This window comes from Triturus cristatus, chromosome 5_2, assembly GCF_964204655.1.
Source record: "Triturus cristatus chromosome 5_2, aTriCri1.1, whole genome shotgun sequence".
Taxonomy (NCBI): Eukaryota; Metazoa; Chordata; class Amphibia; order Caudata; family Salamandridae; genus Triturus; species Triturus cristatus.
The window spans coordinates 388,668,018-388,694,069 of NC_140588.1; the positions used below are offsets into that span (position 1 = coordinate 388,668,018).

Genomic DNA, 26,052 nt, shown 5'->3' on the forward strand with positions numbered 1-26,052 from the left:
ATGACAGGTGCAAAAGTAGACAGCTAATCACTTTAATGAATAGGATTGGTGCATCAACCAGTTATAATGACACAGTGGGGAGCAGGAACTTGTTAGCAGCTCATGCTGTAAAATCTTGTGAATCCGACAGCACACCACTTCCAAGTCACTTTACCAGGAAAGGATTTACAATTGCTGCTCTTGATCATTTTAATTTTGAAGTCAACTCTTCTTTGTCTGGAGCATCTAGCACACCTGATACTGCCATGGAGCTTTTTCAAGACTGTTTCAATGAAGTAGCTGCTGGAAAAAAGCTGTCAGCTGTAGTCATAAACGAAGCGGCAAATATATTACTTAACTGCCTTGCAAACGTGTGCAAAATCACTACAAGCCATCAACACTTCCCAGTCTAACAGAAAGTTTTAAAGTGGCTGAGGACATGGATCATCTTCTCCCTGATGCTGCAGTCTGCAAAGCTGATTTAACTCAATTTATCATATCAGTTATTCGGTGCGAACTGAAGGATGAAGAAAAGCCAGTTCCTCCGTGGGCTGGAATTAATGCGCTGATCTCCCAGAATACCGTACCACTGAAGAAGGTTGGGTTTTTACCAGTAATACCCTCTCCAGTCCCAAACTATGCAGCAGTATACACAGCTCTAAAAAAAAAATCAAAATATGCGTGCTCAGCTTGAAGACTAGCCTATCCTGCCAATTTTCTGCGATGAAGGTGTTTTCCGTCTTCTTGCTGACAATTTTCTGAGCAATCCAGTTGATTTTGATGATCTTTATCCAATGATGGGCATTTTCCACATGACAAAGTTGCGTTGGGGTGTGCAGGAAGTTATCTCAGTGGATGTGGCACAGACAATGTACTTATTGAGGCTGAAATCTTTGGAAGCAAAACTGTCCAGTTAGTATTGAACGGAACTCGTTATGTTTGTTCGTTTCAAGGTATGCTCATCATATCTAAAGCTTTAGAAACATTGTGTTGGAATGCTTTCTGGAACAAGAATGACAAATTAGGTTTTCCATATCTTATCTCTGAAGTGGTGCACTTCATTCAAAAGATATAATGCAAAACCAGGCAATGCTCAATACACTTGGTTCAAAATCAGAAAACCTGAAAAACAAGTTCGTAGAGTTAGAACTTTGCAAGTCCTGGGGAAATGTTTAACACATGACAGCCCTAGTGAAAAACTTGGTACATGCTGATCGTAAGTTGATTGGGAGCTGCACATGAAGACTGTGGAGTCATTGAATACTGTATTTCACTACTGCATGGATGAAATCTTGACCATTCACAATTATGACATATGGTCCACAACAACAGCAATTTTCAATGAGGATTCCTTTTCAAATTGAAATTCTTATGGTGAAAGTTTCTTTTCAAGCTCTTGTAAAAATGAGAAACTATTGTTAGTAAAAGCAAAGAATCTCTTGGAGTCCTGGTCTCCCAAATTTATAACCTGGTGGGGCAGAATAGAAACGATCAAGATGATGAGCACCCCAATGATCAATTACCTGCTGTGTATGCTACCACTTCTTCTGACGACTTCCATTGCAAAGTGGATAACCTGATTAGTAAATTCCTATGGCGAGGCAAAAAAGCGCGTATAAGTATTAAAAAACTAAGGTTAGATAAAAAACTGGGCGGACTAAACCTAGCAGACTATAGAACCTTCCAAACCGTTTTCCTAGCAAAACGGGGGGCCTTCTGGTTGTCACCCCCTCAAGGGTACATGCCGGAATGGCTATTAATCGAGCGAGCCATTCTAAACAACCTCAACCCACTGGTACTACTAACAGCTAATAAACACATACACGCCTCCAGCCAAATATTCAAAAACACAAAAATTGCCCTACTCAAAATAGACAAGAAAATGGAGAACAGCGTAAGGAACTCAAAATGGGAGCTTCTTTGGACGAACAGCAAGTTCAAATACAAGGGGAAATGCCTTTTCACTATCCAGCTCAATTAGAGGAGGGGGGCCATCCCATCACTTTTGCCACACTAAAAGATAGACATAAGCTACCAGACATCGAGTTCTACAATTTCCGAAAAATCAGAACAGCACTAACAAAAGCCAAACTATCACAACACAACCTATCAATTATGCAGTATATGATGAAACTCAACAGAATAGGCCATCAGGTATCGCACCTTTACAAACTTCTACGCCCAAGCGCCACCAAACTTAACGATAAGACATCTAATTACTGGGTAAAACAAGTCAACACCTCACTAAGTGAGCAAGAGCTGGCTCTACTTTGGGCCTCCCCCTCACGTAATAAAATCTCCCCAGTACTATCCCAAACAAAATTTTGGCTACTCCACAAGATTTACTGGACCCCGGCTCGACTAGCCGCGCTAGGCCTCAGAGAAAATGACCTATGCTGGAACTGCGGCAACGAAAAGGGGGACCTAGCACATCTCATCTTCTACTGCCCCAAAATCAAACATTCTGGGAAAAAATCTTTGTCTTCATAAAAAAGGCGCTGGGATGCACACTAAACCCAGAATTCTCTGCCCTCACCACCGAATTCTTTACCACAGGACTGGCTTCACAGCATGACAGGGATCTGCTGGACCTCCTACTGACTGCAGCAGTGAAAATGGCCCTGTACAACTGGAAAGATACAGCTAAGACGTCATACAAACAATGGATCAATTGGGTGACGTACCTCAGGGGCGCAGATAGCACTGCATTGCAAAACTCACTCTGGAGGCCAGCTACTAGGGGGATGTGGAAATCGCTTGACGCGTATCTGGACCCCTATGAACCCCCGTGAGATCACTTGGAGGGGACGACTGTCCTCAAAACAAAGCGCTACAAACCCAGACTAGGCTCAGCGCAACAGTACTCTTCTTGTAACCTATCTCCACCCTTTCTTTTCTACTATCTCTCCTTCTTTCATCTGTCCTTAATCTCCTAGCAAGTCAATGTAAAGGGGTGCAGCCAAACATGTATACTAATTACCTGTAGCTACGGCAACACCAACCAAGCTTGGCTGGTACCTCGGAACGCAAAAGCTAATGTACTTGTCTGTGAAAATTTAATAAAATACGTTGAAAATAAAAGAGAATGGGGTATATTTCTTCAAGCTTTCTGGAAATGATCGACATGCACTATTTGCTTACAGGAAGGGAACTAAAACAAGTAAATGAGCGGTCTGGAGGAGAATAGATCCAGAAATGTCTTCGCTAATTGATGAGAAGAAAAAGGATAAAAAAGAGGAGCTTTTGGTATTAAGTGTATTCTAATGTTGTGAATGGAACTTTAGGTCGCGTGTCGTTTCCAATGTCCCTGTTTTCTTGGCAATTCTGGTATTAGTAAAATTTCTGGTTGTTTGTAGATGCTGAGAAAAATAAAGTGAGCAAATGTGCATATTCATCATGCCTATGTCCTTAATATATCCTATACTTTCCTTTTCAATTGGCAGGAGGTTTTGCATTCATGATACAAACAAATATTTTCAATACAATAACAGGGAAGCATGATGAGCACTCTGTTTGAAGAACTCAGCCACATGAGAAAGTGGAAATCTTCATTAAGATTCTTTAAACAAAGTTTTTACCAATGCTCCTTGCAGTTGATAAGCACCACCAATTTGTAAGTAATACAAAACAAGACAAGCTTTTTCAACAGACTTTTTACATTCATTTTAAGGTTTGCTTCATGAATGCTGCATCTGGCATTAATATGACAAATTGTTATGGGGATATAAGAATGAATGTCTCAGGATCTTCATGGACAAATGCTGACTTAGTAACTAGTTGAATAAGAGAGGCTTGCAAGTTTCATGCTTCCAAAATGGAGTTTAGCTCTTTCACCATGCTAATATTGCATCTGATGTTTTCAGAGGCGCAGTTTTAGAAAAAATGTTGCATTCACACAACTCATTTGAGGAAGCATTGAGTCTCTTATCTTTCGCATAACCCATTACAAGTATGTATAACAGAAGACCCAAAAGTGTAATCGTCACTCATGGCACACTTTTTTTGTTTTGAATGTAGAACACTGAAAACATAGAGAATACTTTCAAACACAACTACCTCACCTACCAAGTGGCCCACAGCACACATGACACCTTTAGTCTGTCCTCGTAGCCAAAATAACGTGTCGTTCAGGCATGTAATACCTATATAGATACATAAAGGCATAAAACCCCAGCATAAAAAACACTATTTGTTTAAATCCCAAGACTGGGTTAATATGCCTCACAAGGCGGAGTGCTTCCTAAAGCCATGCAGGTGCCTACACCTGAGGTTTGCGTGTCTATCTGTGCATCTGTGTGTTATGTGTATAAATAGGTGTGGGCATTTTAAATATGGCTTCTGTTGTAAATGTTATACAACAATCACTCAAATACATTAGTAAAAAAAACTGAAGATGCCATTGTCTTTTAAAGGGTCAGTCTTAAGTACCCTATTCGGGCCTAATATCACTTTCTTTGCATTCCAGTACTTACAGTCCATCATTTGAATGGGAAACGCGCCAGAGTGAAAGGAAAACACCAGGATAAGATGAGTTATTCAGACCTGCCATGGCCCAACTTTTCTTGATTTAGACATCAAGATAACCTTCGACAAAGGCGTCTAAGCTCTATGCACGTCACCAACGTTTTTAGTTCTAATGTGTCCCACTTCGCATGGTGGGAGGGAAGGGGTTCCATTGTTTTTTCTGGTCTTTCAATATTAAATAATGTACTTGTGAAAGAAAAATGTATAGAAAGTGTACACATGATTACTGTAATGTGTATCCATGCCACGGCCGGACTGGGAAGAGAAACCAGCCCTGGCAATTCCACTCGACCTGAGGGGAGGGGGGGGGGTTTGTGGCACTAAGAAGCACTGGTGGCGAGCACTGCTGCCACTTTTGTTACGGCGGCTGATATTGCTGCACACAAACACAAATCGGTGCAAAATCGGCCCCCACTGACAAAACCAGCCCTGGGGGACACAAAACAGGCCCCGCCCCTCTGGCACATGGGGAAACGCCCGGTGCCCGCTACGACCAGTCCGGCCCCGATCTATGCCCTGCAATTGAGTGATATGTGTCCTTGGTTCCTGCTCTGGAAGATGGGTGATGATTGTGTTTTTTTGTACTAGCAGGATTCCCTGAGAGGTGGGAACATTTTCATTCCTGATAACAGAAGATGTCTGGAAGAGGGCAGAGTGTGGTGATATCCACATGTAAGGAAAAAGTGCTCAGCAACCATTGCAACTATTATGGTTTTCATTTGTCTTTTAAAATTCCATACGTCTTGGTTTTTGGCAAAGGTTTTGGGACCACTAATCCCAAAAGACCTCACAACAAACTGCAAAATTGTGCATCTCTGAATCACTCTTTTGGTATCCCCTGACATAGGAAGATTGAAAACTGTACTTTCGAGATGATACTCCTCTCCTTGACTCTGCGCAGGTGCTTGCTGGTGGCAGCATATCAGTAGTTTCGGGATGCTTGGATAAACTCAAGGGAAATGGCCTTTGTAAATCATGCCCAGAGGCATGAAACAGGTCAAGACCCCTAAATGTTTATTTTTTTATATTTGGGAAGCTGCTTGCAAACATTATTTGCTTAACGTGTTGCAAAACGTATCACTGCACACAGTAAATGCTTTGCAAACACTACCAGTGCATCAGTCTCTAGGATGACCCTTAATTAATTGCATTTATTTTTGCAAGAATGTTGGATGCCATACAGATTATGAAATCTGCCCACAGGAGGCAGCTCCATCCCCCACTTCTCATCCCTGTGCTATGCCTTTTTTCCAGAACTGTCTGGAGGGCATATACAATGGTTAAGCTCCCTAGAAGGTGTATCTGAGCTGCAGCATATAGGCAGAGGTACACGCTCGGCATTCTGAGGAGAATACTGTCCCACAGTTCTCTTCGGAGGGAAACTATGTCTCTTCCTGGTTGGTTGTGAACTTGTGCAAATGGACTGGTTGTATGTGGCAGTGGGATGCTGCCCATGTGACTTGATATGGCCAAATAATTTGGGGATCTCCAGATTACTGAACACATTATTAGACTTGGACCGGTGTGGATCCTACTGCTGTTAGCAATTTCAAAGTTTGAAATTTAATGCTGATCAATTCCTCTTGACTGGGAACAGACCTGAAGGTCCAGTTTCCTGTTCCTGCTGCGAACATTGCCTGCATGGAAGGCAAGACAGATGGCCCATGGAGTCCAGAGGGCATTACAACACCTATAAGCCCCCTCTGTCCCATAAAAGAGACAGGAGGATTGACCAAAATTTCTACAGCTACAAAGTGCAGACCAGCTGAGGGATGACTCTGGCTCACAAGCAAAACTATATCCTCATTACACCACCTTTTGTTATTTTTGGTCTTCATTTGACCACTGTCATTTTGGTGGCTCGGCAACCAGGAGGTGAGCATCCCCTCCAGGAGCAAGTAAACACAATCTTTGAACTTCAAGGTGCCACTCCCATTGCTTTAATGGTCACCAGGCACACTGTCATTCATCAGTTCTTTTGCACTGCTCTTGATCTGATATAGGTACAGACAGACATTAGGACTGTAAACAGTAAATGTTAGTGACTCACGACAAAGTAAAATGCAGAAAGAAGCATTTTATGTACTCTACACTGAGATTTTCTTCATATTGTTACAGGAATTTTTAAGGTGGCCTTGTTACATGAAATAGACCATTATCTGTTTTTCATATTCACAGTAAGATGTGAACAGCATTAAGAATGACAGCAGAAGCCGACCAAATTACAGAAGAAATAACACATAATTTGCTTGGCCCACGTCAGCCATTTCAAGTTCATAACTACACTGGTGAAACAATTGTAGTTTCATTCAGTCAAGTTGTATCGTACAGCTCAGTATACCACCATATTTCACTATACCAATTCATCACTGATCCTTTATGGGTTCCGGAGTCGCATGCTACTTGCAGGAAAAGTGCTTCAACACCCCATCAGGGGTAGCAAGCGCTATACAAATGCAAAAAATGATCCCTCATCTATCTCTCCACTATCCTTCTCAATTCAAATAACTGACTAACATATCCACCACTCAAATTACTTTCATATTTCACTATACTAATTCACCACTAATCCTTTATTGGTTCTGGAGTAGCATGCTACTCGCCGAAAAAGCATTTCAACCCCTCGTCAGTGGTAGTAAGCGCTATATCAATACAATAAAATACAATACAATGTTCATGTCGGGTCATACGATTGCACATTTTAAGTAGGTTTTTAAGTTAGTCAGATGCTCCAGACTTTCAAAATAGCTAAAAAAAAATCCCTGGGTGTACTGGAAAAAAAACCAGAATTGTATTACACAATTCCGTTGGATATAATCCAGAAACAAACTTAATTGGCTTCTTAGGTAACCAATGGGACAACTACGCCCGAAGACAAAATGATATTAGTTCATTAGGACAGGGTTCCTTCTTATTAATGAATATAGCTTGTTCCTCGAACAGGACCATAGACTAATACTGTACACACTGGAGAAGTGCTTCAATCGCTTATGTCTCAAAAAAGACAGAGACTAGTGGTTTTTGGCCCATGCGGCTACCGTCCAAAAATCTCTAGTATTATGGCCGTAAGCTGTGTCTTTAAGTCTTTCAAGTCTCTTTCAGATAATGAGTGTTTTTGTGCTTTAGATGTTGTTTACAAGCGATCCACAAAACATGAAAGAGCGACTCAAAAGAGCTTTCAGATGCATGGCTAACATAAACACATCCGCATCAAAATGAACACGCGGAGCTTCTGGTCTATATCACAAACAGTGCTGAACTTCCATGACATGTCGCTAAAATGTTTTGCACAGAAATAGATCAGAACGTGGGAAAGTCTGGAGATAGGCCATGTTGGGTTAGAAGAAAAGTGACTTTGTGGAAGAAAATAAACTGTTACATCTGGTTTATGTTAATGTCCTATTATAAAGCGGGATGGTGAAAGGCGACGTGCAAATTCTGCAAACACAAAACATCATCTGAGGTTCAAGGCACAATCAAAGCGCACCCTTGGATTGATGAATACAAAGGCTTCAGATAGACATTGACAGAGAGAAGTCCACATATATGAGATGCTGCTTCTTCCCGGGTAGGTCAAGGTGTCCCAACATCCAGACAACGTGTAGGATCACATGAAGTAGATACATCGAGGTTCTGAATCCTGAGGACCAGCATGAGAGGCCCCTTAAACCGCCTTTACATAGCTGACAATACCTATTGTGTAAAACGTTTTTCAGGCGTCAGAGGTGTAAAGGGACCTTTTCAGCAGCATCTTATTCTCCACCAGCTCAGCCAGCATTAAACTGCACGGCTGTCAAATACCTGCACTTCACTGAAGACCCCGAAAAAAAAAGCATGTATTCACCTCCCAACACGCATATGCCACCTTGGGTCACACAGTGTCGGCACTATTCAAACACCCACTTGAAGAAGAGACACTATCACACAGTGAATACTAGGCTGAAATGAAAACCCTTAGACAAGATAGGTCCGAAGTGTGTGTATGCAAGCTTGTATTTTGCTAATTGCAGAGTTTAGCCGTAAAAGAAGAAGGACTGCGAGTCTGCGACCCTAGTTCCCTCATCCTAATACCCCTAAACTTCATTCTTACATCCCGGCCCTTTAATGGACACTGCTCTGCTGTTCATCAGATCATTCACCGGTGTATTCATTTTTATTTGCACTAAATACAGCAGATTGGGAGCTTCAAAGCACCAGGAACAAAGTCGGATTTGGAGACTGTGGGTTCATTCACCCCCTGAGAATGGTACATGCAGGGCCTTGGGATTGGGACAAGTGCAATTAAGTAAATACATATATAAATAAAAAACAAAGAATAAAATACATTAAAAAATACATATAACATTAAAATGGTCCCAGGTGTACATGTTCTATTGGATGAATATTGGTTGGAGTTAACCATGAAAAGAAGGCTTAAAATTAGATCATTTTTCAAAAACTAACCTTGACCGTCTGGCACAACACGATTAGCTATTCCAAACTCTAGGGCTTCTTGTGCACCGACAGAGCGTCCAGTTAGTATGAGATCTAGTGCTCTCGATAGTCCAATGAGCTTGGGCAGTCTTACAGTTCCACCATCAATTAAAGGTACACCTTAAAAATGAAAACCATTACATAAGTCTTCTTTCTTTTACCACAACATCAATTTAACTCTGCAGTTCACATACGTAAGGAAAAGAAAAAAATCATTAGAATAGATAAGGGATGGCAAATATAAAGAAGGCGACATTCTAAAAGAGATATGAATGTTGATATTTTGCACAAGATCGCAATAATGCTTTGTTTAGGACGAAAATGTGATTGTGTCAGATTCCAAAAGACAATACCAGCTTGCTGAAGAGTGAGAAGGAAATGTCGTCTATGTCCAGGCTGCAACTTGACCAAGCACCATGTGATTTTTATGCAATGTTATGTTATGTGTATTTGTAAAGCGATACCAAAGGGGATGATGGACGGAACGTTTGAGCAAATCAAACACTCACCCCTAGTCAACTGATCTGGGTTTAATCCATCATCATTCTTTAGCTCACTCCACCGCCCCAATTCAGACATGGCCATATGCAAATCAGTCTGACCCTGTGCCTCATGGGAATAGTCCAGCCCAAACTGCCAAGCCATGTCTTCCCTGGACCGGAAACAAGCATCCTGGGACCAGTTTCAGGTACATAACCCTCATCAGCCAGGCTATCTTGAATCCAGTGGCAAAGTGAGCAAGGGACCCACGTCTGGGCATACCCTGCCAACTTAGGGCGAACAAAGCGATACCAGTGGCAAAGTGATTTGTATGTGTATTTGTAAAGCACACTTTCACCCACAAGGGTATTGTGCAGCCCCGCAGATGTGTGTCCTAAGACCTGCCTATGGTAGGTTGGTTAATTGAAAAGCCAGGTCTTCAGCTTCCTGCAGAATTCAAGAGAGGAGGCTGCTATGAAGTGGAGTGGGAGGGTGGTCCATGCTTTAGGAGCGATGTAAGAGAAACCCTGTCCTCCTAATCTGGTTCTGTGTATGTGTGCGATGTTTGAGATAGGAGTTCTGCGGAGAAGAGGTGCCTGGGTGGGTGGTGGAAGCAGATGAAAGTGTGTAGTGCCTTAAAAGGAGCTTGACTTGAGCCTGTTTGTGTATCGAGAGCCAGTGGAGTTCCCTGAGGTGTCGGGGGATGTGGGTTCTCTGTGGGAATTTGAGGGTGAATCTGACTGTTGAGTTCTGGATGGTTGTAGTCTTCCCGTGAGTTGCTTAGTGCTCCTGGAGTAGAGGGTGTACTCATAGTCCAACCTGCTGGTGATTAGAGCGTGGGTTACAGCTATTCTAGTGTTGCTTGGGAGCCATTGAAGATCTTCCTAAGCATCTTCAGCGTGTGGAAGACTGCAGTTTTCCTACTAGTCCTGAACAGGAAAAAAGAACATAGGTCCACCTGCTCTAAACAGTGTTACGAGTATATAGAGAAAATCCAAACATTGAATCAGAAAAGATGAAAAATACCAGGGGATATTGATTATACAGGGATAGTGGGTATTTTAAATTACTGCTAGGATCACAGGGCTTTGAAACAATTAACCAACTCTCTTATAAGTCTATGGGAGATATATATATATATATATATATATATATATATATACATTATCTACTGGCGGTCGCCAGTAGATAGTTATAGTTAGGACCGTGTTTCCATAGGAAATCTGAAAATTCTATTTTGAATAACTTTGGCGCCGGGTGAATCCTCGCGAAATTTTCAAAACTAATGGGGCGCGCCGTTCAGCTCCTACCCTGTAAGTCTCGGTGTGATTCGTCAAGCGGGGGTCGAGAAAAAAGTGGGGTCCCAAAACGCGTTTTCCCCATGCATTTTCCCATATGACCTTTAGTCGAAGGTACAGCCCAAGCGGCTGAACAGAATTACTTGAAATTTGGCAGAGAGGTAGTCCTCAGGCCAGGCATGTGCCTTTTGCATGTATGGAGTCAATCTGTTCAGTATTCCTGAGACAGTTGCAGTTAAAAGCACATGAATATCTATTGACGCGCACCCTAACGTGCGCGAGCATAATTCTGATTGGTGGTTACATGTCAGTCAACGTTCGAATCGGTCGAAATCAGGAAGTGTCGGCCGCCATTTTGTTTGTTTTGGGTGCGAGAGTGAAAAAGAGAGGTGGCGAACGTGAAAAGGGGGCAGGGTAGAGAGTTCCTGACCCCCTAGCCTTTGTCAGAGGGTCTCTAAAGGACCCCGATGGGTGAAAAAACATTTTATTTCTTTTTTTTAAAAATCGCGGTGTGCTCGCACGGTGCGCACAGTGCGCCGTGCGCGCATGGTGAAAAACCTTAAAATAAATAAATAAATAATACATACATAACTTAGCATTTAAAAAACCGTACAAATTCACTTAAAAAGCCATAGGTTTCACACACGTTATAGTTAGGAATTAGCATTTAAAAAACCTTGCAAAGTCACTTAAAAAACCATAGGTTTCACACATGTTATAGTTAGGTGGACATTTCACTCGTAAAAAACCAATGAAATTTCCCCGTTATAGTTAGTTCAGATAACTATAACTCGCGCGACCGCCACTCTATCACAAGGATGATGTCATCAGTGATGTCATGAGTGATGCCACTGACCATGTCATGAGTGATGTAATATGTGACGTCATGAGCAGTGGATTGCGGGCGCGCGAGTTATAGTTATCTGAACCAACTATAACGGGGGAATTTCATTGTTTTTTTACGAGTGAAATGTCCACCTAACTATAACATGTGTGAAACCTATGGTTTTTTAAGGGAATATATATATATATATATATATATATATATATATATATATATATATATATATATTCACTGAAAAAACCATAGGTTTCACACATGTTATAGTTAGCTGGACATTTTACTGATAAAAAACCAATGAAATTCCCGCGTTATAGTTAGTGCAGGCAACTATAACTCACGCGACCGCAATCCTCTGCTGATGCTAATACTGTATTTAGACACTTATTTGCCTATGTCTTCTTCCATTAAATTTTAGCTATACATATATTACAAATATTTTTTTTTCATAAAGACACATATGTCATCAGCAGAGGATTGCGGTCGCGTGAGTTATAGTTGCCTGCACTAACTATAACGCGGGAATTTCATTGGTTTTTTATCAGTAAAATGTCCAGCTAACTATAACATGTGTGAAACCTATGGTTTTTTCAGTGAATTTGCAAGGTTTTTTAAATGCTAATTCCGAACTATAACGTGTGTGAAACCTATGGTTTTTTCAGTGAATTTGTACGGTTTTTTAAATGCTAAGTTACTTTACGCCATTCGTGGCTTGCGCGCCCACTTAACGCAGTTCGTTCCGTGCGCGCACGGTGAGCTTCGCGCACCGTGCGCGCACAGTGAGCACGCGGTACGCTTCGCGCACCGCGCGCCCACTTTACGCAGTTAGTGCCGTGGATGGGCCATGTACGCTCGATGCGCTTCGCGCACCGTGCGCACGTGGTGGACATATTATGCGCTTCGTTGTGAAAGATAAACATTTATATTCAGTTTAAATTAAAAATAATATGCCATGCACAAATGGTGACCTTCGGGCACCATTTGCAGACAGGGTGGGGAGAGTGTGGATATTTTTTTTTTTTATTAATTTTTTTACCGTACGCGTACGGTAAGCGTAATCAGCGAATTTTCGTAAAAAAATAAAAATGAATTTTTGGCCTTTGGGGGTTCTGTGGGGACACATTTAGCAAGCCGAGGTGGTTGGGAGCTGTCTAAACAGTCCCTTTACATGTTTATTCTCTTTGTTTTTCATCCCCCCCTCAGAGTCCGAGAGAGAAAATGGCGGCCGCCGCTTCCTGGTTTCGACCGATTCGAATGTTTACTAAGATCTAACAGCCAATCAGAATCGCGCTCGCGCACGTCACCGTACGCGTACGGTAAGCGCACCGTAAGCTGGCTCAGATATATATATTGATTTAAAGGCTATTTTCTCAGAATCTACTGAACAGATTTACACCAAACCTACAAAAGGCACTTCCTTGACCTGTAGACTACCTCTCTGCCAAATTTCAAGGAACTCTGTTCAGCCGTTCGGGCTGTAGCTGTGTCTAAAGGTCCTATGGAAAAATGCGTTTTGGGACCCCCCTTTTATCTCAGCCCCCGCTTGACGAATCCCCCCGAGACTTTCAGGGTAGGAGCGGAGCGTAGCGCCCCACCTATTTTGAAAATTTCGCGAGGATTCGTCGACCGGCGCCAAAGTTATTCAAAATAGAATGTTGCGGTTTTCCTATGGAAACAGGGTCCTAACTATAACTACCTACTGGCGACCGCCAGTAGGATAGAGATAGAGATAGAGATAGAGATAGAGATAGAGATAGAGATAGAGATAGAGATAGAGATAGAGATAGAGATAGAGATAGAGATAGAGATAGAGATAGATATATATATCCCACAACAGATTGCCTCGCAACTTGAAACGGAACCTTAAAGGGCAGCCAGTGTGGCTGTTGCGGGGCTTCCAGTAATAAATGCCACCAAACCCTCCTTGTACAAAAAAGAGGCACTCCGACTCTGGCTGAATTGCTGCATTTCATTTATTCATGGAAAAGCAACGAAGGCAATAGGCATCCTTTTCCCAACGTTTCTGCTTCTGCAAGCCTTGATCACGGGAGGAGTCTCTGACTTTTGAATGACCCACGTGGTTCCTTTTAAACACTGCAGGCCGTATTCTTTTGCAGAGCGCGCTGGGGGAAATATTGCTTGATGCTTTAAATGAAGCGCTTTGATATGCGTGTAAACCTTCATCTTTACTTGTCAGTCCCCCAGTGCTAAAATGCAGTCAGCCATAATGCACAGTTCGTTTTTTCATGTTTCCACTTACTCGAAACACAGCATCAGCTCACAGCCTCAGGGATTTCTTCCTTTAGCTCCCAACTCGCCACACACTGGAAACGTTTTCACAGAGGGCAAGCAGGTCCGGTTCTAACTTGAATTATCCCACAACAGAGTGCGCAGTCTGGTAAGTGCGCACAGGTAACCTGGTGCAGATGGAACCGTGCAGAGATAGATGTTAACCTAGGGTAGGCCTTATAATATTAGTGGGACCTCATAGGAAATGTCCATAGGATTTACTGGTTTATCTGCAGTGTCACCATATTATGCACAAAGAGGGAAATCTGCCTTAAGTTGCAGTTTCGCTTCCCTTAGGCCTAAAAAGTTCAGTGAGGTATCAAACTGGGGTGAAGCATGTACGCTAACTTTGAATATGCAGGTCCTAAGAACCTACATCTACACCTTATGGGTTGTACAGAATTGTCATATTTCTCTGGCTCAGATTACAGGCCTATACTCACCCTGCTGGGGAAAGTTAATTACTCTGCTCTTCAGCAGAGGGAAAAGAGGCTTCCCCAGACAAAAGGCAAGAAAAAGTCCTTCAATCAGCTCCTAAGGAGGTGGAGGTGAGGAAGAACATGTGTATCTGGTAATTAGCTGTCACACTGTAGCAGAGTCAGGGACAGCCCAGGACCACTGAACAGAGGAGGGAGCCCAGACTTCTCTGGAGCCAACACAGGAGTGGGCCAAACTTTGAAGTTTTGGTTGGAATGTCCCTGGCAGTGATGCCAGCTAGAGTGGAGTGGAGGCCTCTAAAGGACATGTGCACAGAAGGCACTTGATGTTTCCATCTTGGATTGTCCCAGCATGCTAAGCAGGTGGGTTGGGATAGGGGTACCCTAGGATTGGCAGGGGTGCCCGGCATCTAGAGCTTGCCATCCCACTTAAAAACTCTTGCACAAGGGAGATAGAGCTGAGTTGGACACTGGAACAGCAGCAACACTATGGACAGCTGGAAAGACAAGTCCTCTTCAGCCCTAAGGACTAAGGTATCTGTCTGCAGCTAACCCCAGGACTAGTGGGTCTCTCAGGATCAGTGAGGTTGGTTGCCTTACACCCCCTAAGGACCATCAGAAGGAAGATCTGGACTACTGTGCCCCAGGGGAGAGGAGTACCAGAGGCCAAGCAGAGGGGAAAATCGTGCACAGAGTTTCAGTGAAACCTCCTCTCTAGAGAGTGTGCCAGTTTAGAGGCCAGGAGGCCTGCTGAAAAGGCTCCAGGTGGCTATGGCTCGCAACCATGAACACACAGTCAGCTAAATCGTCTCAACGGGCCCATGATATTCAAGGGGAAAGGATTTGACCTTTGACCTCCAGCTCAGGCAAAAGCACATGTGGGGCTCTGTTGCAAGTTTCCGGAATAGCCCCGGGGAGGCCCAGAACAAAGTTCAAGAATATTTATAAATGAGAGAAAGGGCATGCGTTAAGCCCCCTCCCCTGAGTTCAGCAAGGCCAGAGGACCCAATCTCCCACGCCAGCACTTTAAGAAATGGGGCCCTGGACTTCATCCCCAGGCCCTGAATGCACAGGAAGGGTCCTAGGACCCAATGACCAGCACCTTTAACTTGGGGGCAAGGGACCCAAACCCCATGACGAAGGATGGAAGGGGGAGTGCAGTCAAGCCACCCCCCACCAGAACAGTGGGCTTGTCCCTGCTTCCCGTGCTTGTATCTGGGGAGCTGGGCGGCCACCAAAACTCAAGCACCCTGCCAGAATGGAACGGGCAGGAAGAATACAAGTGCCAGGTTCTGCACCAGCAAGACAATAGAGCAGGCTGGACATGGAGTCAGCTGAGCAGTGCGGGAGTGGGCTTCTGGCGCTACCCCCAACAAGGAGAGCATCTGAGTTTAGCAAGTGGGACCAGGAATCCCAAGAATTATTTTCTTTTTTAAATCAAAAGCAAAAAAAAACAAGTGGCATGAAAACCCGCACAGCCAAAAGTAGCACAGGCAAAGCCACGTCCGGAACGCCCCACATGGAGGAAACGCCCCATAATGCCCTGCAGGGCTTTATTTATCTACAGTTTCCTTCCTTGTGGTGGTCCCAGGAAGGCAACAGCAGCACCAAGACTGTATAAGAGAGTAGTGGGAAGATGCAGAAGCCTGCACAAGGAATTTAAAAAATGATCTTAACTTTATATGGTCAAAGAATTTATGACCAACAGGCTTTTCCAGCAAGACTTTAAGTTTGCGTAAGGCTGGGACTTTTGTTCCACGGCCTGGGAGTGCAGGGATGTATAGTGGTTGGTCTTGTTGCAGGGATTCTGCAAAGTCACAGAACTATGCTTGGGATCACAGAACCTTAGTAGGTAGGGACTGAGTCATCCTACCACCTGAGTACCAATGAGCCCGGGATCGAGTAGCTATAGTGTCTCACTTATCATCCTACTCACTCACAGAGGAACAAGTGATTAGACATCCCAGAACACAACACTCCTAACCCTCTCAGGATTCACAGTTACAGAACCCACTCTTTCACACTCTCACACTCGTACAAGTCCACAATAAGATCTGACAGATACATGAGAAAAGTTCAAATTGTTTATGTTAACTATCAGGCTCTAGTATGCAGTATACGTGCCACAATAAGTAAGAAAATGCCTATCACAAATATGGTCAGCATAGCAAGTAGTCCATAAGTCATAAAAGGAGCTCTCATTTTATAAATAAGACAGGGTAGCCTAACCTCCCTCCCCTTCTTCAGAAGCAGAATGATTATATATCAGAAGATCTCTGGGTGTTGGCAGCAGACCCCGAACTTTAGTATGCACAGATGAACGTTCTACATCTCAGGAGCGGCCATGATCCCTTCCCTGGAAAGATCCCTCTCCAAGTGTGTTGTTGGCTATCTGTGTATACCTATATATACCTATATATATATATATAAAAATACGTGTCCCCAAAAAACAGCTGCATTTACGTGTTTTGTCTAGGTGCTAGGGCCTGACCAGAACAAAATAACAAGAGGCATTGTTATTTGACCTTGTGCACGGTGTTCAGACTAAATCCCAGAAAAGAACAGAACGAGAAAACAACAGCAGGTTCTGTGCGAAAGTACAGTGTGACACAAAGCAAAATACGTTTGTATAGTAACGTCCGTAAAGCAGAGGGCAGGCTGCAACCTGCTCATGCTAACATAGGGAAAACTAACGTAGGCCTGACCGAGGCATATGACAACCTCCCCTTGGTCAGGATGGTAGCACCAAAAAGACAACAGAAATCAGGTGATAAGCAGATCCAAAGCGTATAAAATAGTTTGTAGTCAGTGTCTCCTATAGGGACTATGGACAAACTGGAATAAAAGACTTTTAGTAAAAAATGTTTTCAATCACAGCGTTTCCCCGCGACCCAGGATGTAGGATGCCAACTGAAAAGACAATGATACCATCAAGAAATCCGAACCTTCCATATTAGAAATGTCAGTCATCCAGGTGAGCAGGTCAAAGGAACAAACATGCTCCTCATATCCCATTGTCGACCAGACCATCAAAGGAAAACAGTGTTGATTTTTATGAAACTGTGATCCAGAAGACGCAGCGCACTAGCACAGGGTTCACCTCCGGCCACTGGCCACAATGCTGAGTTGTACACAAGCTGTGTACCCAAGGAGGAGTTCTGGTTATGGGCCACTAAAGGACCTATCAACAGTTCGAAATCCAGGGCAGTGTGAGATGGTGTAGCCAGACAGACGCCCAGGTCCCACTGAAAGAGCCACCGGATGCAACGGAACACATGTTGCACACAGGTGAAGTAAGCATGGCAGCAGGTTAGACAACATTCAGCATCCAGAGCGTCTAAGGGCACCACTTCAAAAAGTTGTAGCATTCGCTCACAGTACAGCTTCAGCGATGCCTGCCCGGGGAGGACCACAAATGGAGAAGCCATTGCAGAATAGCAGGAGCAAGACAATAATGCCGCAAATTAAACTGAGCATCAGCGGGAACCCACCAAACAAGCTGGAAAAAAAATAATGTATAAAAGCTAGGATTACTTCTAAAATAGTTTGAAAAGATGTTACGAGGCCGGAGCCCACAAGTTTAAAAAAGTGTGCCAGGCCCGTGGTATCAGATGCCTTAAATAGTTGATGTATCAATTCACCAAATTGTAGGGGGAGATTTGTGTTTAGCAATGACTGTATTTCACTTGAAGTTCTCTCCACCTGCAATTCGAAGGTCTCACGTGCTGAAGTGAAAGTCACTTCTTTTTTAAACAAAAACACTTTGAGGCTGCTTAGCTTACTGAAATCTGTTTTCAATGTGGGAATGGAAGGCCATAACAACCAGATACCACATACGGGATTCCCGCACGCAGACCGCTACAGTGCTGATTATTAAGAACGAGATAGCCTTCGTTCAAAAGCAGTGTGAGAGTGGGAATAATAGAAGGAACAGAAGTTACTTTCAAATAACAAGCCAGATTGGGAGCAGAAACATTAAAGGCGCTGTGAATTTTTACTTGTCGACACACAAGAGAATGAGCAGCTGTGGAGTCGCACTCCTACCCGTGAGAAAAACTTCTCTCTCAGCTCGTTGACAATGATATGTAAAGGGCAGGGACCATAACTCCTGTATGTAGCTGCTCCCAAGGACTTCATGTCTACCTACTGGGAAGTGTTTCATGCAGGCAGTGAACTGAAAAATCAAAATGGGTAACGAGATAACCCCTTGTATTAACCATACCGCAGAATGAGGTTATACTATAGCGAAGGGAAGTTGTTCAAGTTTCTCTATGTGTAGCATGGTGTATGTTAGAAATGGGATTTCTGGTTGGCTAAGGCTTGCGCCAAAACCAGGCAGAAACCACCACTCTAGTCAGGGCAAGGGAGTTACATGCTGAAGATAACCCTTGCTCACCCCCTTGGTAGATTGGCATGAGCAGTCAGGCTTATCCCAGAGGCAATGTGTAAAGCGTTTACACAACAGACACACAGCAGCAACACACTAGGCACACTACAAAAGAAACTTCATTCAAGGTTATATTAAAAATAGCCTTTGTTTTCTCATAAACACATTAGAAACATAATCACACATTTACACTGTGCCAACTGTCACTAGGCAATATTCACAGGGGATTATTTACAGGACCAGGCCAGTCGGGCCACGGTCAGAACCATCAGAACAGGTAAGTAACTACTGGTACCATAATGACCTAAGCATTATCATATTAGCATTTAGGGACCACAATTCTTTGGGGTAACACGCTGGTAGGTAGAGCAGTGTGCACCAATTGGACTTCTGTTAATATTCAGGCTCCTTGAGCCGGTGGAGCTGACGAGCTCATGGTTACGCACCTGCGCGCTACGAGAGGTACTTTACCTGAGAACACTTATGTTAGCAGCCTACACACTCACCTACTCCCTGCTGACGAGAGGCAACTACCTCGAAACACGTGTCCAGGGATGGCTAACGCTACACTTACTTGCACTCATGACTTGGGCAGAGGCGTACCCGCCGACGCTGACTTCAGGGACCACAATTCTTTGGGGTAACACACTGGTAGGTAGAGCAGTGTGCGACCAATTGAACTTCATATTAGCATTAGACACCATCCTAAAATATCATAGAATGACATGAGGCAATAACACATTAGGCGCAAACCTCATTAGCATAAACACATTACGCAATACGCCTCACCAACATAAACACATTATGCAATAACCTCATAAGCATAATATTAGGCATCAACACATGGTGCATAAACCATCAGCATAAACACATTATGTATGGGGCATCACATTAGGGCCTTGCGCCCTACCAATAAAAAAAAACTGACCCCCTGGCCAACTGGCCTTCTCTAGGGGTTCAAAGGCCCTCTGTCCCAAATGTCAGGGCTTACTCCAGGGCTATCCAATTAGCCCTCTGGCTGCCAATGCAGCAAGCAAAGTGCCCAATGCGCTGGGGCGTGGGGTGCAACTCACCCAGTCTCATCACCAACACAATGCCCCCAAACTTTGCGGCTGCCTGCGCTCTCGCAGGGCAGCTGGGAATGGCAATGGCACCACTGTGCCTCTGACCTCAAAAAGAAATGCCCCCAATCCCCACACCGGGACTTCTAAAAAGGATCTGGCCAAAAACGCTGCAGCTGCCCGCAACTGCGGCGCAGCTGCCCGCAACTGCGGCGCAGCTGTGAAGAGCAATCAAGGCACTGGCACCCGTGGTACCTCGTGAGCACCACTCTGGGACTCTGTAAAATAAAACTTGTCCCCACATCGCCGCTGCAATGCTGCCAAACAAAGATCAGCATCCAGCACTGAGCCTGTTGGAGCCCCCCTCTGGGGCTCTGGAATACAGGGGGAAGGCACCGACAATGTGCCTCGACCAACCCCCCGAGACTCGTAACACAGCCCCACTCACCGGGGTCTTCTGCGCTGCTCTCTGCCTCCTCCGGTCTCCTTGGGGGCTGCCCTCACGCCGCACAGCTGCTCCGTCCATTCCCGCCGGGGAGACATGGCCCTGGGAGCTCTTGAGGCTCCGGTCGGGCTTTTCTCCTCTCTGGACTCTCCAGCGGGGCTCACAGCTGGTCCCAGGCACCTTTGGACAGTACACTTCGCCTGGTCCCCCTTCCTGGGACAAGGACTTGGACATAGTGCCTGCACGGCTCGACAAAGCAATCGGCAGGGGGGAAAGGCACTGACAACGTGCCTCTTTGGGTCCCCCTGCACCGGAACTACTCCAGGTTTCCTCTCTCCTGGCATCTGCGGCTGGCCACGCTGCCATTGGCGCCCACGGCAGCCTCTTCCTGGTTTGGGCCCGCCCAGAGTCAGGCAGACTCTGCCTGGCTTCCGGGATGGGCCGGCTGCTTTGTTATTCGCAGTGAGGCGGGGTGGGCACCTGTGACAATCCTCACACGCGGGCTGGGCACCCGCTCACAAAATAAATCCTCAAGACGGGGTGGGCACCCGCGAAGGCCAAGAGGAATGCGGGGTGGGCACCCGCTATTTTAAATATCCATGAAGCTGGGTAGGCTCCCGCTTGCTTGGCACAATGCGGGGTGAGCACCCGCCAAAACCAGGTGCATAATGCGGGGTGGGCACCCACCGAAAATATCCATAAAGCGGGGTAGGCTCCCGCTCTCCCCAACAAAACGCAGGGTGGGCTCCTGCTTTACCAGCGTAGCACAGGGGGGAATCCCACACGTCAGGATTTCCTCCCAGCCTCACGCTGCTGATGCCAGCTCCTCTACTCGGCTGGTAATTTAAATACATCCCTCACGAGGCGCTAGATGTCCAAGAAGTCGTTAAGGTTCATGGGGCATAGCTGGGCCGAGGGAGGCCAGCACACAGGGCCCTCCAGCAGGGAGGCAAGCCCCCATGGCGGTTCCTCCTGGGCCCCAGCAAGCCCCCAATAAGTCCAGGAACAGCTCAAACCATGGGGTCACAGCCCCTACATTTATATTACATTCCTCCTTTGTCTGTGCTGGCACAGGGGCTTGGGGGAACGAGCCAAAACTGGTTCAGGGGGGAATTGGAGCACTCTGTTTACCAGGCTCCTCTTCCCCTTCAGTGATCAGACACACCACAGGGGGTGGAGCCAGTATTGTACAGGGCAGGCGCAATCATATTCAGGGATCAGGGACTTCTCCTCCCACCACTCCAAATGCAGATGTCCCATTCCGCCTAGCGCTGACTCACCCTGCCCCTCCTGGAGCCACACACACCTCACCAGCCCCTGTCACTCAAAAGCCAGACATGCAATTCACATCAGGCAGGCAGACACATAGGACACATAAATGCCAACTTCTAAAAGTGTCATTTCTAAAACAGTTATAATAAATCTGCGCACACCATTGCGCAGCATTTTTTTTACTATTCCAAACATACCAAACTTGACCACGCTGCACCTCTCATATCAGGAATTGCCCCAGAAACACTTTATCGGGGAATCCCCAATGCATTCCTATGGGAGGGCAGCCCCACAGAAGTGAGAAACCAAAATGGCTGTTTGTCACTCCCAGGACATGTCACACACTTAAGGTACATGTCCTATCTTTTACCTACAATTCACCCTGCCCATAGGGCTAGCTAGGGCCTACCTTAGGGTGACTGACATGTAGTAAAAGGGGGGTCACGGACATGGCACACACTTTAGGAGCCACGTCACAGTGGCAGTGACAATGCTTGCACAGGCCCTGCAATGGCAGAGGCCTGGGATAGGTTTGCAAGGCTACTTTGAAGGGTGGCGCAATCAGCGCTGCAAGCCCACCAGTAGCTTTTAATTTACCAGCCCTGGGTATATGAAATATCGCTTTACAAGGGACTGACAGGTAAATTAAATAGGCCAAACAGGTGTAGACCAATCTTACCATATTTTACCCAGAGAGCACACGCACTTTACACTGAACAGCAGTGCCAAAGTGCCCAGAGTCCTAAAATCACCAACATCATGTCAGAAAAAAGGCTAGGAGAAAGGCAAAAAGTTTAGGGATGACCCTGCAAAAAGAGACAAGTCCAACAGTGTAACTAGCGCCTTTCATAGCCATTGATTGCTGTTTACGTGTCAAATTAAATGGTAAGAACAACGCGGTACAGTTAAAGCTAATGCCAGGGAACACATCCATTCTTAAGTGTTTGCAGAGTAAAGCTAAACTGCATAACTGGTCTATGTTGATTCTGCCCATGATACGAGGTAGAAACCTCATTTTGTGCAATATCAATTACGGATGACACAATATTATCTGAAGTATAAATACGACAGGACAGTGTTTTAACCCTGTTGTCGGCAACAGCATGCACATTCTCTAAAATATCTTGATCAATTTGGCATAAACGTACTGCAGCTTACAGAAAACTTCCAAAATTAATTATGAGCAGCATAAACAAATCGTTTTGAACGTGGTGATTTTGGACCCAAAAGGAAATCAGATAGGTTTATATCTTCGAATAAAAGAGAAAGATGCTGTTTCAAGGCAGACAATGTGGAATGTTCTAATCATTGTTGACATAATTTACCTATGGAATAAGAAGTAACAGTGTTGGAATGCAGGCTTTGTGGATACTGTGGATCAGGTCTATTTAATTTGAACCTAGAAGCAGTGTTCACGAAACGAGAATTTCAAACACTCATGTTCAAAGGCCATAATGACCACTTTGTCGGAGTTATCATAAAATAACTAAATGTACCGTTTCGTATTATATAGTTCGTCTTCAGTATAATTTGTATAAGATTGCCAATTATTAAAAAGGGCCAAGGATGGACTAGTGGGAGTATTCAATTCTTTAATTTTAGCTAACCCCAGACAAGTAGTTTGTTGGACCGCGTCATTAAGAAAGATTATTTGCGTATGTATCAGACATGCATGGAACAGGGATTCTGTACCTTGGACTTGCCAGGACTTAGTGCCCCATACTGATTTCAAGTCAATATTGTCCTTCCAGAAATCATATCCTTTCAAGGTTAGGTAATCAATAAAGAGGAATGCATATATCAACATGGTCTGAGTAAGTATATATTTTTTCGAAAGAGTGGGAACCAATTTAACATAGTATGATGCCGGGTCTAAAAGGTCATAGCCGGTAAAATATGTGTACTTCATCTTTTGCGTATTGGAACCAGTCTGACATGGAGTTGGGCAAAGTTTTCATTGAGTAAAATTATATTTGACACACTGTCCATTAGCTCTATTAAAAAAATGGTTTCCATAATGTTGATAACAGAACAAATCGTCATAGTTAGCAGCATTTAAATATAAATTCTTAGTGCCACAGAAAGTGTAATATTGCAATTCAGAAAACATAGAATTTACAGCATCGACATCCCAATCATCTGACTGCAACCCAGGCACTATCACATCACTCATGGAAACATAGAATACATATGTATTTGCAGGGTCTCCATAGGACCAAATACATTGAATGGTACTTTATCCCATAAAATTCCAACAGTGACTGGGACCGCTGAAATGTTAGCAAGGGACTTTTCTCTTTAAATTGTATGCGAGGAGGAATGTGGGGCCAACAACCCGTTGACAAGTTCTGCAGCAGAATATTATAGATGGTAATAGCCATTAATCAAAAGGACAAAAACAGTCACAAATCCAATCCACATGAACATAAATACCATGGAAAACACGACCCAGGCATATATCCAAGTGGAACCAGATAAGTGTGTTTCAACCAGGAGATGAAAACACAAATCTGCACTGGTAGGGGGTTGGGGGGGGATACAACTGAAGACAATGAAGAACTGTCTGAAGAAAAGTTATCTTGATTGATATAGTAGCCAGAAGAACTCAGCTGGAATAACGTAGGCTGGAATTCTGGATGTAAACCTGAGGCTTGCACTATCGAAGGGGCCTCAAGGGGTAGATCAGAATAAAAGATTTCCATTCAAAAAGGTAAAACAGGTACCAGGTCAACTGAAGACTCGACATCCCCCTCCAGCAGCCGGGGAGAATGAAAAGTAATGGAGCTTTCAGGCTGTAAAGGAATATATTGTGTGGGGACACCTCTAGGCATACTATTTAGGATTTGCAAAATGGTGTAACTTGACATGTTTAATTGAAACATAATGAATCTCTTTGTATACTGGAAGTGGAGGTAAAATCACAGTTCGGGTACCCTGAAGACCAAGTTGGAACAGGAGCACGGTAGGAGGGACCAAATTCTTTCTTGATCGCCATCTTTTCACGCACCAGATCTTCAACTTTAGGAAGCCAGACAGAAACAGGAATCAGAACTGCTGCAATCGATGGTTGAGTCGAAGGCAAATGGTTGTTAGCCAGAGCATTACAACACTTTTGTAGATCCAGTAAAACAGCACAGTGGTTATCTACGTCAAAGGTTGCAGCAGCCGCCACAATGTATAGACCATCAAGGTCTGGAACAAACATCTTGATGCCAAAGAGCATTTCGTATGGGGTCCGCCCAACCAGTGATCCTCAGGAGTTGCAGTGATGGCCGCTAAATTGTCATCATCAATTTCAGTCATAGAATGTGTAACTATGGGTACTTTAACTGTGGCTACTGCAGATTTGGCTGCTTCATCTGCCATCAAATTCCCAACCGTGTGCGCCCCCGCACGCTGATGGCCCAATGTATGTACAACAAGTGTAAGTGGCAGGCGCTCTTGAAGAGTGGCCACTCAAACCTACAGCATTTTATGCTTTATTGTGCTACTTTTAGAATCCCGAAAATCATTTTGTTTCCCCTCCAAAAAATTGTCATTGAAGGACTGTACACAATAAAAAGAATCACACACAACAAGGGTAGGAAATGCAGGATCAGAATATTCGAGGACTGAAAGGAGTGCCATTAACTCGGCCAAGTGGGCTGTGCAGTCCCCAAGGTAGAGTGAAAAACTCCATCTTTCATCGAACCTATGACAATAGCGCAAGCTGTGGAGTAAGCCTGCTTAGAACCAATGGCCGGTTGAGCAAAATCATCAGTGTAAATGATACATTTATACTGATCAAGAGGAAGAACGGAAGAAGACGGAGGGTGAACGTGTCAATACTGAAGAATCAAAGCTGACATCAACAGATGTTAAAGACAGCGAACAGCAACTAGCCCTGGCAGATTGCTGCTTGACAGTCCCATGAGGTGTGAGGCGGTGCTAGCAAGAAGTACCGCTCCAGCTTTTGTTAAAGGGGGAGATATTGCAGCACAGTAGCAAAACCGGCCCCCAGTGGCAAAACTGGCCCCCAAGGGCACAAACCGGCCCCCACCCCTCCGGCCCACCGGGGAAAAGCCTGCTGCCCACAGCGGCCAGGCCTGCCCTGGTTAAAGATGTAGCCCATTGAATCCAAAGTTAGGAACACTAGCTTTCGTGACCACCTCTAAGGCCGGCACAGGCGAAATGACAAAAATGCGTTTACCTTGAGCAAGAGGGCGTTCTATAAGAATAGCCATCTGCACAGCAGTCAAAAATAATTCCTTAAAATTTTTCTGTAGAAGTATACAGGTGTGATTTATAAGCAATAGGAACAGTCACCCTCATTAAACATCACATAAGTGAAGCCGATTGCAATAGGAAGAATCCGGATAACCAAATTGGTAGTATTCAACCTAGTCTGTAAGTATTGCGTAGCAAGCAAATCAGCGCAACACTGTTGCGTGTTTCGGAAGCCAGGAGGAAGCAGAAAATGATGGGTGTATTAAAGTATAAAGAGGTTTTATATGCTGAGCATAGTCAATAATGTACGTCCTGCTGAAATTGAGAAAACCAAGCAGAGACTGCAAATTTTTAAGGGTA

The 26,052-nt window shown here is 44.4% G+C and overlaps 1 protein-coding gene across 4 annotated transcripts in view; it reads right to left on the minus strand.

The window, feature by feature from the left end:
- LOC146823047 (uncharacterized) overlaps positions 1 to 26,052 on the minus strand; it is a 230,421-nt gene that overhangs the window by 46,177 nt on the left and 158,192 nt on the right. For all 4 annotated transcript variants that reach the window (XM_085607251.1, XM_085607250.1, XM_085607253.1 and 1 more), the window contains one exon: positions 8,947 to 9,096. In XM_085607251.1, the coding sequence (XP_085463377.1) occupies positions 8,947 to 9,096 (150 nt within the window). The remainder of the gene's footprint in view (positions 1 to 8,946; positions 9,097 to 26,052) is intronic.